Source organism: Dromaius novaehollandiae, chromosome 2 (genome assembly GCF_036370855.1).
Source record: "Dromaius novaehollandiae isolate bDroNov1 chromosome 2, bDroNov1.hap1, whole genome shotgun sequence".
In the NCBI taxonomy this organism is placed as follows: Eukaryota; Metazoa; Chordata; class Aves; order Casuariiformes; family Dromaiidae; genus Dromaius; species Dromaius novaehollandiae.
Window position 1 is genome coordinate 169,041,105 of NC_088099.1, and position 13,562 is coordinate 169,054,666.

Genomic DNA, 13,562 nt, shown 5'->3' on the forward strand with positions numbered 1-13,562 from the left:
CCCCTCAGCTCTCAGCTCCGCGCGTTAACGCTCTCTTCTCGCAGCAGCGCAGGCCTCCTCGCCCTGCAAGCCCACGACGCAGACTGCCGCAGCTTCGCACGTTCCAGACACTGCAGGAGCCCTAACCCTTAAACCTGAAAATACGGAGAAACTTTCTCACAGGAAAGGAGACACCAAGGCAGAAGATAAATGACTTCCCAAAGGCTCAGGGCAAGGCATTAGTAGTATGATTAGAGTTTAAGGGCGCTGATCACTGATACGCTTCTTGCCACAGCCCAACCTGACTGCCGGACTCTGCTTAAACAGGCCTGCGCTTTCAGCGCAAGGCTAAGCAAGCTGCCCGGTTTCTGTGCAGCCGGCACAGCACCGCCGCAGAGAATCGCCTGCATTGGAGGCTCGTGGCGGTGGCAGCAAGCTGCCCCAGAAGCTTCTTCCCAAGGAGCTGTACAGCTCTACTGTGCAGGACTGCTTTCCCCACCGTCCTCTACAGACAGGCTTGGCAGTCTTGAAGCAGATGTTCAAGCTAACAACCTACTGAAGAAGAAAGAAATATAAATCCAGATCAGTTTTCTCCTTCTAATATGTGTAATACAGACAGAATCCACGACTAAGAACGTCCTGGCTCCACATGGCCCCTCACAACCGCCGTGCTAAGCAGCACGGCTGTTATCCATGCGGTAGCAGGGCTTTCTGGGGCAACGGGGACAGCGCAGCTCTGCTCTGCGGGGAAGGGAGGGAAACGACACGCTGAAAAGTGCTTTCCGAGCAGTTCAGGCAGAAGTTACGCACCAAAATCTTCAGGTGCACTTAAAACACCTAACAGCCACTCAAGAACAGAGTGCAGTGCATCAAAGTATTTTGGGGGCTCAGCAATTCTGTAAACCAGCAGGATAAATCAAGAGTGTTATTTAAGTCTGTCAGACAACAGCTGTGGTTGAGAAAAAAGGAAAAAAAGGCTTCCTGCACTTGCAGAAAGTAAGTGATTTAGAGAAATTACACATTATTGTAGTGATATTAGCCAGTTTTCAGTTATTCAAGTGATCCTTAAAAACGAAAGGCCCTGGTCGTGAACCGCAGAGTGTGCCCCACCGCTATTCAAAGAGCCAGTGTTGAAAGGTAATGAAAATGTCATCCTTTCTAATAACATTGGAATGCTCTCTCAAGCCCACATCTGGAGCATTAAAGCTAATCCCCGATATAACCTCCACGTGAGAGGTGCATGAAAGGCATCCTTTATGCTGCTGCCTATCACAAGAACTTGCAGCCAAAACGTAAATATGGATATGTGTGCACCGAGAGGAAGCCGAGCAGACTGTCATGAAGCAACGTCTCTGGGATAATCCCGGAATATTCCTGCTCGTTGGCAGGAAAGAGCAGTTACAAATACACCGATCAATCTTGAAGCATTTACACAGTCGGTCACTTCTCGATTTCCCTGCACACCTGAAGAGCAAGAGGAGGATGAAGCAGCGTAAGTCTGGAAAACCAGGGGGAGAAGAGAAAGAGAACACAGGAGAGGACCTGGAACTAACACTAAGACATTCAGTCAGAACAGCAAAAAGTAATTTTCAAATTTCCCACAGTCCTTCAATCCCACAGGGAAAGCACCCAACCTGTGACACACCAGCAGATCCAGGGTGCTGGTGCAGCAAGCAGAGCAGGAGCGGAGGTGTCCCCAGGTAGCGTTCACACTGGGGTCAGAGCAGGCTGCATTTTTTGCAGTGGGTGGGTCAAGAAAGATCCCCAAGCCTCAGCACATCCCATAAAGCACCAGCTCTGCAGAATTTCATAACCCTCACTCAGGCGCTGTATAGGAACAGGGTAACTGGATCTACAGCTCGAGCGCTAGCGCAGAGACACTCTTCATGTTATTACTGCGGAGCTACATCCGACTGGGTTACTCACCCAGCCAGGGTGACCAACTTCACATTTCACTGTGAACGGACAACATAAAAACACACAATTACACTGAACACACAGTTATTTAAGAAAACTGCAGCAGTAAGTGCACAGCTGTACTAGAAGTGAAGCAAGCAAATCCCAGTAAACTGAGAGTAGACAACCAGGCTCCATTTCAGCACCTTTTTCCTTTAGCAATCTCTGTTCTTCAAGCAAACAGGACAAACAGTGTGGGGACAAACTCTGCATGTACTTTTAACGCTGGACACACACATGCCTTAATATCACTCAACTATAAAATAAACTGAAATCCTCAAACTGCCAATTATGAGCTAACAAGTCCCTTACTTCACTGAAGTAAATTTAAGCCTCCACGACACAGAGCGAAAAGAACAGGACTGATGTTAAAATACAGATTAAGCATAGAGGAAAAAAGTTAACACCTGAAAACAGAAGTTAACATTTATTCATTTTCTAGTGCAAGAAACTCCAGCAGGCAACTTTTCTTTTGTTTGCCCTATGTGAAGTCTAGCTCTGCATCATCACGATCCTGCACCATGCTACCATGGTAGTGTAAGAGAAAACACAAGAAACATCCAAAAGTTTGGATAAAGGCAGGAGTTTTGTTTGGAGAACCAGACCCTTGAGGCCTTCCAAAAGATCTCCATTCAAGCTTCTGAGCATAACGTGTTTTTTCCAGAAATACTGAACTGTTCAGGAAAGCTGCTGTCAGAAAGAAGTTTTACTCCTGTCTTTTAACTTGATCTTGGAGATTTATTACATGCCTTCCCCTCCACTGCCCCCCAAGGAAAACCTTATCACTAAGATGTGCTTTTGTCTGTTTGAATCTAACTCTGTTCCAGCTCTTCTACCCCTGCTATGGAGAGGAGGAGCTGACACCCAGATGAATGCTATTCCCCTTGCCCTTCCCCGACCTTTCAACATTACGTACACAGTGAGATGGAACAGCTCAGACAGCTTGCTTTCTTCTTATTATTCCCTAGTTACAACAGCATAAGTTGGAGAGGCAGCCCTTGCCTTATTTTACAAGTTAATGCTTATGCTGATCCTGTTCCAAAGTGTTCCAGGACATGCGAGCACTAAAGACACCTGCAGCCATGTGCTTTAGAGAAATATCATCCCCCCCCAAATCCAGGTCAGACGTGGTGACAGGACAGACGAGAGAAGTGTAGCTGGAAAGGTCACCAGACTTGAGCAGGGAAGCAAAGCCGCCGCAGGAGCCTGTCCTGCAGGCTGCCCTCCCGTCCCCCCCCGGCCCGGCCTGCCAGCAGCGGCAGGAGCTGAGCCCTGCTGCCTGCCAGACAAACGCGTTCTCTCCTCTCGGGGGGGTGTGGGGGGCAGAAATGTGAAAAATCAGAGATAATCTATAGTGTATATGTGTTTGGATGCCAAATGTCTAATTATGTGCCGCTAGCCCTACGGCATCCTTGCTGCCCGGCAGGTTTTGGTGTCCTGGGCACACCTCTCCAGAAGTGTGATGTGCAGTGGAACAGTCCCTAATTCTCTAGGAGCTCCTGGTCCTTCTCAGAGAAGGATGCAAAAGCAAGTGCCTCGTTCCACGTGCAGGTGTGCATAAATACAAAGAAAAAGAAAAACGTCGGGTAAGCTCATTAAACCAATTTAATCATCTTCCATGACAGGCTAGCAAGCTTTATCACTAGAAAAGCAGTAGACATCTCAATCAAAGCCCAACATTCTCAAACCATGGAAATCGTTGAGATGAAACTGATATAATACGTGGAAAACCAATAGAAAAGCCTTATTTAGGGAGCAGTAATGAAGAGTTATTGTAGTGTTGAGTATAGGAGTGTGGGCCCAGTACTATTTAGTATTTTCATTAATGGCATGAAGGATTGAATAGAATATGTTTACTAAACTGGCTGATGAAACACAGCTGGGAAGAGCTGCAAACGTGTTGAAGGACAGGACTGCAATTCATAATGAGTCTAACAAATGGAATGAAATTCACTGCTGACAAGTAAAAGATACAATTCTGGGGCTGGAATAAAACTGAACAAATGGGAGGGAAAACTATTGGGTAGTCAGTAGCTAAACACAAGAGGAACTGAGGGCTGTAGTGGGCTGAACATAAAAATCAATGTCAGACTATTGAGAAAAAGGCCAGTGCCATAATGGGATGTATACACTGGAGTATCACCTTCAAGAAAAAGTATGTTTTTGTTCTGTTCAGCAATATATCCAATGTTGGGCACTGCACTTCAGCAAAGGGATGGAACAAGACAACAGTTCAGAAGGGAATGCAAATGATTAAAGGCTGGTAAACAACCTACAAGATTGGAGGAAAAAACAGGCTGTTTAGTCTAAAAGGAAAAGACTGAGTAGAGGTATTAAGTCTTCAAAGACAAAAAGACTGATGCAAAGGGAAAGGGAATGAATCTCTTCTGTACGTCTGCAGCAGATAGGAAAGAAGTCAAGGGTTGAAACTGTAGCAGGGGAGGTTTGGGTTAGACATCAGCAATCTACTCTTGCTCTTCACTACCCTTACCACGAAAGGATGAGGCACTTACAGAAACTTCGTTATTGGAGGCTTTGAAAAAACAGGTTAGATGCACAGCCGTCAGGAACCATACGGATATAGTTGATCCTGCCTCCACCCCTATTTGGCTATGATTTTATGGAAAGAAAATTAAAATAACTGCCGGTTTAGAAGAACAAGCTCAGTCAGTGCCTGCTTTAAATGATTCTGGCAGCAACACCCCCTAAAGAAAGTGATAAGAAAATTATCAAGCTGTCATGTGTGGCACATTCTGTCTAGCTGGAAGCATGCCAGCTGAGTTCCTCCTTCCTCACACAGTGTGCACACAGCAAAGAGGGCCATCTCGTATGTGGATGACAGGTGAGCACAAGGAAAGCATTCAGAGCTCTTGCTCTAATAATCAGGGAATACCAAGATAAAAGAAGTCTCCACGAGTCTGAAGCAGGCAGTCACTTTGTTAGAAGTTGTTCTTCCCTTCAGCAGAGGCCAACCTTAAAACTACTACTGAGTCACTAAAATTTGAGTGATTGCAAAGCTAGCAGATACTCCCAAGTCAAATGGAATTCCCGTTGCCCAGGTTTAATGCAGAAGAATGGAACCTTATTTCAGGACAAACTTCAATTTGCCCTTTGAGCTGCCCAAAAGATACTTACACATATTGAGCTGCCGTACAAAGCTGGCCATGTTGTTATGTTTGAAGTACTTTGGAAGCACCTCCTTGGCAAATTGGCCTTGGTCAAACACATGGAAGCTGTTTCCGCTCTGTCAAAAAACAAAACAAAACATAACTGACCATTATGCAACAGGAGAGAAGCTCACCCACCCTTTCATTTCACAAATGTAAATTCTACGTTACCATGAGCGAGAGCAGTAACGATCTGATCTCTCCGAGTCCCTTAGCTACCGCTAGAACTGTAGTTTAGTAGCTTTGTTTGAAGCTGTTATCATTTGACCAACGCAAGCTCCCATGAACACAGTTCAGAGTGGCCTAAACTACACGGTTCAACTCCTGATCAAGTTATTACAGTTCAACACGTCCCTTTGCATCAGCTGAGCCAGGACTGGCGTCCACACGGGCATCCTTAGCTTAGTGCCCGGGCTAAAGGGCGGTTAAATCACATTTCCTTGCATTAGGCTCGGAAGAAGAATATGCATCTGTTAGATACGCATCTGTTAGTTATCAAGAACTGACAGTCAGTTGACAACTCTACATGCTGTAATTAAGTTACTGCTAATTTGGAAGAACCAGCAAAGCACAACTCCCCAGAGACTAAAAAAAACCTCAGGAAGTTAGGCAGGATACCAAGATTAAGCCTTGATTTGCACGACTGCAAACGTATTAATTCCACAACTTGTCCCAATTAACTTGTTTTCATATCTAACAGTCAAAACTCTTCCAAGTGTATTAGAGAACCAGGCTAGTCTGACTTTCAACTTCAACATCTGCAAACAAATTAAAACAATTCTGTGTGCTGCCAACCTCAGACAGCTTGACACGCTCACACGGGACAGGCAGAAGCAGCTGGAAATGAAGACCTTGCACGATACAAAGCGAGACTTTTTGGGAAAACAAGACAAAAAAGGTCCGGAGCAGCTGAAAGCAACACGCACTGCTCCTGGCAGACCGAGGGAACACGGACCAACAAGTTGTTATTTCTCACTGCCACTGATACAACTTTTCTCCATGTGGATTTAAAAAGAAGGAACAGGTAGGAGACATCAGGAAGTGTTCCTGCACCTCCCAAACCCTGAGGCAGTCCTGTTACCAAATTCTGGAAAACAAGTTATTGCCAATATGAACCTTAATGCTAAAAGTAACTAGGAGTCCACTAAGATAATATTATGGACATTTAGCCTTCAAGTCTGCGGTGCCACTTTTTCCAAGCATGATTTCCATTACCTTTCTAAGCAGGAATCACAGTGTCAACAAAAGCATCTGCAAAACAGCAAAAGAACGGAGTTTCATCCCGGCAAGGCGGCACAGGAACTCGGGATGCGTTTAACAACGCGGAACGAGCGCGAGCCCGGCAAACGTCGGCCCCGGGCACCAGGACCGCCGCGGCGCACCGCGAGCCTCCGAGCCCCGGCACCCGCCGCCGGCGGAAAGGAGAGGCCGAGGTCTTCCGAACGGACTTAACAGTACCAGACTGCAGATCCGCAAGATCTGATTCTCAGACAGGCAGGTCTTACTTTTAAAGTGACTGGGCAAGCTCAATGCAGCATTAATCCTAAAGAATTAGGACTTCCAAATAAAAAACAAAGAGACTTTAAAAGATTCTGCCTGCCAATAAGAAAAACAGGTTAAGAGGTTTACGAAAAGTTGGCAGCTGGGGCTTTTTCGTCCTAACGGTTTCCCTGGAACAAGGATGAGTTTCCTTATTCCTTCAGACGATTCACCTACTTCTGAGTATTTGTTTTCATTAAGGTCCTTTACTCCTTATCCACTACTTAAGAGTACTCTGAGCTGATTCTAGCAGATTAAGAATGCATTAGAGAGGGATACAGAGGAAGAAAGTGCACGCTAGTCTATCTCCATAAAGAGAGGGCGGTCCACAAAACACCACCCTCCACCCCCAAAACCCAACCCTTTGCATCCCATTCCAAGCTGGTTTCTTCTGGTTGCACTTTCTCCACCCAAAAGCTCTTGCTTTTTTCCCCTAGGGCGACGAGGTTTGCTAGCCGTCTTGGTGCTACAGCCTTTGCTGTGCTTGGGTCCGGTTCAAAACACTCAGCTCTCTGTATTTCCCTGCAGATCCCTGAACGTGCCTTCCCCACGCAACTCAGCTCCTGACCAGCTCTGCATGATCTTCCCAGTTTTAGCTGTTCCATGGGGAGTCTATCCGCGCCACAAAGCAGCATAACAGATTCTTCTCTTATTTTCATAGAAGGATGGCTTTTATGTCCCTCGACTTCAAGGAGTGTCACCCAAATCTCAGCAAAGTAACTGTATCTTCAAAGGAAGGGCAAAGAAGAAGGAACTGAAGACAGGCTCCGAGGCCATCAGACCCAACGCTACTGGAAGCCCCACGTTGGTGAACTGCCTTCACAAGTTTATTAGAGATTCATCCTAAAATATATATATACTTTTGACATTGCGCCACTTAAATGGGAATCTGAACAAGCATTTTTTCTGCAATTATTAGAAATATTCTAATTTCCAGACTGTTTATGGCCTGCTTGTACTCATTTTCCCGTACTCACAGCAACTACCCTTCTGCTTAACCAGCTCTTCTTCTCCCTTCCTGGTGCTCGCTCCGGTTTACTTACAGATGTAAAAAACAGCAGAGCAAAATGAAAGAAGCTGAGGATCAATGTAAAAGTCTCTTCCCACTAAATCAGTCCTTCAATCTCCTCACCCACCTAACACGCTTCCACTGAACCTGTAATGATCACTGCAGAGAGGACTGATCGCCGTTTCAACCGAGGCCACCGCAGTACCTCGAACGATGGCCCTCGGTGCTTGGAGAGGAGGCAGTGGAGCACCCACGTTATCATCCACGGTGACATTTGTGGGCTGCAACACATTAACAGCTCATAGCCGTTCTGCGATCAAGAAACACCGTAGATCATGCTGGTATGTAGTTTCCAACGGACAAGCTCCCACTTCCTAGGGGATCATACTTCCTATTTCCTTTCTCCTCAGTTTCTGAACCCAACAGCCAACTTCAGCCAAGTCTCAGGGCCTTAAGGGTACTGAGTGCCAGCAAGTTTTATTAAAAACATGTTGATGACTAAATAGCAGAGACAGATCTAAACCGGTGCTTCCACTGAAAGGCATTTCTGCCTTAACTTGCTATGCGTTACGCGGGGCTCGGCTGCCGCCGGCACGTCCACCGTGCCCAACGCACAGCTACCACTGCTCAGAGCAGCTGAGCGTACGCTGCTGCGAAGCGGTAGAAGACACAGGCATAAGCGGGAAGGGAGGGAAGTCTAAGGTACGTAAGATGTTTACAGGGAAACGAACCTTAACTAAATTGCCTTTAAGCGACAGAATTATTTCTGCCTTTAGGACTAATTCAATCCTGCATATGCAGTACCAAAACCTGCCTCACTTCTATTACTGCAGTTCTCAAGGTCGCCTGGTTTCTTCTGCATGGCATCCCAGACCTTTGCCGTATTAACAAAAGACAACTGTGTTCTGTGAAAATTTTCTCAACACACTTTCCGTGCCAAGGTCATTAAAAAAACCAGCATTCATAAAGACCGCTCCAAGATGTGGTCTTTGAACAGCTCTGCACTGACCTCTCTCCAAGCTGGAGCTACCCTCTGAAAACTACCTGTTGTTCCTCCATAAGCCAGTCCCTCCCCCACAATTCCTACACTAATCCCCATCTTCTCCGGTTTCACCTATGATTTCCTATGTGGCAGGGTATCGAATGCCTTACACAAGTCCAGATACATGAGATCTACCCCAATTACTTCATCTAGAAAAGGATTTCATACCCAGACTAGGAGAGATGAATTGGTACAACCAGTTTTTGGTATGTCTATGTTACATTTCATCCCATTTTCCATTTACTTCTGACTTTAGCTATTCTCCCCTTCAAAAATTTTTTCCAAAGCACTTCAAAAACTATGAGGGTCAGACTAGTTAGCCATTAATGTTCCTTTTAGAAATAAACAGCTTTTACTAATGAGGTGAAGTATCTTTTTTTTGGGAGGGGCGGTTATTTTGGGGGTCTTATGTTGGGGGGAGGTCCCGTTCCAAGTCCCACTTCTCCCTCACTCTATTACGGGATACAAATATAAAAATCTGAGCCCCTTGGACTCTAAGGAATCCCTCCAAAAGTTGAAGCTTGTCTTTCTGACGTCTGTTCTCTTTGCCTTTTGGAACCACACTCCATGTTAATGACGTGGCCTGATGGGACAGTGCAGCAGGTAGATATTTCCCAGCATTTACCAGAGCTGTTGAAACAGAAGAAAAAACGCAGGCAGGCAAGCACATCTCTTTTCAGAAGATAGCGCAAAATTTATGATGGTAAGGGAAATAAAGCCTTATCTTGCTTAACTTGCCCTACTTTTATCCCAACACGTTCCAGTCCAGTTCAGACACAGGATCAAACATTTCAGCGTGTATCAGGCTGTTCTGTTAGAAGTCTAAGCTGTCCCTAAGAGGGGGCCAGCGAGAAGTCAAAATGACTCATGTAACACTAGACATCCCAAGCGCGTTGGCCAACGCCGGGCCGCACTCCTCGTCTGGACGGGCTCTGACCACCCACGCCGTGCTTCGGCACCGCCAGAGCTCCACATCTGCACTGGCATCCCTTCTCCCCTTCCCACCGCTCGTCCCGTTCCTCTCCTGCAAATGCCAGCAGGCTTGAGACACCATCCATTCTCGCAGTAAATAAAAGATGTCCAAAAGGAGTTTTTGAAGGATTTTTTTTGGAAAATCGTCAGCTGAATTTGTCTCAGGCTGGGTGTAAAATGGTCCCCTTGCTAGTCCAAATAATGCTTAAAAGCCGGTGCACACTATGTACTTCTCTTTCCCTACTGTCTACACATGCCCTGTAGCAGAGATTTCACAGAAGCCCTCAATAACCTTTTCAAATTAAGAATACAGAAAGGATCGTGGGCTCAGCAAACATCTTTTCCCTGGGTTTACAGAGGGGAGAGTAGTTCTATAATGCAATAAGCTTCTTAAGCACTTTTCTTAACCAGTTCTCGATGGCATTGAATACCTGAGTTAAGGGGCAAAAAATATGGAACCGGACTGAGGATAAAAGCTGTACATCTTTTCACACGCAGCTTCTAGAACTATGAGTCTGCAAACACTGAAGCTGTTCACAGGATAAGACTCCGCTGCAGTCCTCCTTTCAGAAGTACCGCGATCCTTTGGCACCAGACTGCATAAAACCCTGAGCCCCTCCAAGCCCTGATACAGCATTCAAATTCAAAATCCCACACCAAAATTTTGCCCTGTACCTTCTGCTCCTTCCCCGGAGCGTGTTACTTGCTGTCTACGCTCACAAACTGAACATCCAGCGTAAACCCTACCGCGTGCCTATCCTTGCCATGGCTTTCCGAACAGTTAGGTTTTCACCTTTACCAAGTGAACAAATCGAGTCAAGCAAGGACGGTTGGGCACCGTTTCAGTGCCAGAGCAGCTGAGGGCTTTCAAAACCGTGATCCACCCAAAAGCCAGCCCTGAAGAGCTACCAGCTTCTCCAATGGACGATCCTGAGGATCGTGCTTCTGCCTTTCCATCCTCCACTCTATATACAGAACTTAAAAACACATCTACTGCCCTAGCTATTTACATACTGGCAGGCATCCCTCGCTCCCAGCAAATTTATTTGGGAAAACCTTCTGTGCTACCTGTCGTGCCGCTAGCCAGCATGCTTCCCAGGTCACCAGATAACGGGCCAGAAATGACGTCGGCTGCCCGTTTCCTATCTGAACCGGCAATCAGCAGGCAGGGCCCACTGCAAACCTCCAAGCAACCGGCAAAGTGATTTTAAATATTCATTACTTCTGCTTAATGCACTGCTGACCACAAAATATTTTTCAGAAATAATAAAAATGGGAGAAAGTTGAAGGAAAAAAAGACTGCACTCAATCACCCAGGTGAGCAGGGAGCCTTAGCGGCCACGGACTGCCCAACGCTGAGCTGGCTCCAGCGCAGAGCACGGCAGAATCGAGGTCACCTACCGCTGCGCAGAGACGGAGAGAAAAGTCGCATTTCTAAAGTACAGCTTAAGATGCTGTATATAATTGGATTTTCAGTTTGCAAGAGTCAAAAGCCTGGAAAACAAGCAGGAAAATCCAGCAGGTGTTGACTTAACCGCAACAAATAAAAGGCTCAGTACTTTTTCCTATCGCTTGACACACCTGTGAAATGACACCAACAGAGCTATTCCGAAAATTGAGACAGGTCACGATCGTGCAAATGTCACTGAACAGTGGAGTCATCCAGACGGGAGGGTCAGCAGCAAAACCATGAATTAGCATAAAGAGCTAAATAATTTTGCTGGAGTTTTATTAAGTCACACCAGAAAGTAAAATCCATATAAAACAAAAGCTGATCAACGATGGCAGTTATTAAAAAAAAGTTCACATTTGTTTTTTAAAACTTAATATTAAAATCTGTGAGACTAGCACGAGAGTCCACATTTCTCAACTTCATAATCTGCATGGTCAGATTTAAACTGGAAGACCTCTGTATCTATTACCTGAGATATTAAATAAGAACCAGGCTGGGAACTTTGTGACCCCGTCACTGCTCACAGCAAGATTAATCCACCGGTGCCAGATTAAGGCACTGCTGAAGCCAGGCTGCCCCGCGGCACGGGGAGCGCTCAGGCAAACGGGTTAACTCGGGTTCTGGTCCCTGTTGCAGGGATTGCTTACGCATTTACAAGTCTTTGGATAAAAATGCACGCTGCTGGGGTGAGGGAAAGGGACTGAGGCTCTGCTCATTGCTCCTCTGATTCTTGCCTTGCGGGTCGTCCGGTTCCCAGGCGGATGGAAGGACCACACCAAGCCCTGAACTTCGGCCCCTTGGGCCATCGCTGTCTCCAGCACGCCGGCACACAACGAACAGGAGGGAGGTTGCAGGCTGCACCCCCAGCTTCAGAGAAGCAATTACCTTGGGGACACAGAGGCAGCACTGACAGACAGGGACAGACAGGATGGCATCACATCCCTCTCAAACTCCTCCATGACTGGCTTAGACGTCTGCTCACAGCTTGCTGGGTGTCACGGATCCCGTTCGGAAGCACTTACTCCTGTTCCAAACACAGCCGCTTTTGTGACAAACGACCTTGTTAAATTCATCTCCTGGAGCCAGTCATTAACCGCTCTGCATTACCACATCAAAAGCATCCTAAATAGTCTGTGATCCTGACTCAGGCTGTTTAGAAGACCTGGGGGTCTTGGCAGACAACAAGCTGAGCGTGAGCCGGCGGCGTGCCCTTGCCGCAAGGAAGGCCAGCAGCACCTCGGACTGTCCAAACAGGAGCACGGCCAGTGGATAAGGGAAGGGATCCCCCTTAATGAGCAGCACTCATTACATCACCTGCCAGCGAAGGAGCTGACCTCGGACTCAGCCAGCTAAACTCTCCAATTTGGCCAACTAAAGTCACCGAACAGGGTTTGCTCCGGGCCCTGACACAGGGAGACCAACAGCAGCCTTCCAGCGCCTACAGGGAGGTTGCTGAGAAGACAGTCAGGCTCTTCACAGTGGGAGGACGGGAGACGACAGGCACAAGTCGAAACACCAGACCTTCAACGCCGGGTGTAAGGAAAAAGCCTTTCCCTGTGAGGACAGCCAGGGAACAGGGGCTCAGAGCGGCTGTGCCACCTCCATCAAACCCTGAGCAACCTGCTCAGACCCCAGAGCAGATCCCACTCCAAGTGGGAGGTTGGACTAGAGACCTCTCGAGGTCCCTTCCCTTCTCACCGAAATTATTCCACGACCCAAGTTTTTTGTCAAGTTAATTTTACCTGATCAAGTTAGTTTAGTTTCAGGTGCAGCCCCATAAACTTGTGTCACCCAACGAGGGTACACGCACTGCTTTGAGCAGCAATGCTGACTTATGCTAACTTAAAGCAAATGACCTGACCTCGTTTTCCAGTAGAAATGAGTGTGTAGATAGGTAGGTGTTTTCCAATAGATGTGACTGTTGAAAGACACACATTTTAACGAAATAATAATAATAAAATCTTTTTGCCATCAGCAGCTGTTCAGAAGATGCCCTTCCTACACAATTAAAAACGGCAGAACCCACCTGCCAATTAGAGCATGGTTGCTTTATTCGGCACGAATTCAGAAGCATTTGTACCTAATTGATCTGAAGACATTAAGGGACATCACTAGATCCAAGCAGCAAGAACTAAAGCCATGCAATTAAAAGATCTCTCACCACATGCTACGAACTGTTAAATTTAGCACATTTGCACTTTCAGAAGAACTGACTGTGAGCTGTTTTGTGTCTAAAGGTACCTCCGAGTCATCAAACCTTGACTGAGCCCGCGATGAAAGCCAGTCTTCACGTGACCTTCCGCACGGCTCATCAGTACAGCACGTAGCACGACTGTGCCTTCAGCAAGACACACGGCACTGCTCTCGATTACAACCACTTGGGCAGCAAGGCCACAGGGTGATGCTATCCTTTCTAATACTCGCATATTTTTGGCTACAGATAGA

General features: G+C 46.7%; 1 protein-coding gene across 4 annotated transcripts in view; it reads right to left on the reverse strand.

Annotated features, from left to right (window-relative positions):
* HSF1 (heat shock transcription factor 1) overlaps window positions 1-13,562 on the reverse strand; it is a 69,104-nt gene that overhangs the window by 44,818 nt on the left and 10,724 nt on the right. For all 4 annotated transcript variants that reach the window (XM_064508003.1, XM_026114792.2, XM_026114791.2 and 1 more), the window contains exon 2: window positions 5,071-5,179. In XM_064508003.1, the coding sequence (XP_064364073.1) occupies window positions 5,071-5,179 (109 nt within the window). The remainder of the gene's footprint in view (window positions 1-5,070; window positions 5,180-13,562) is intronic.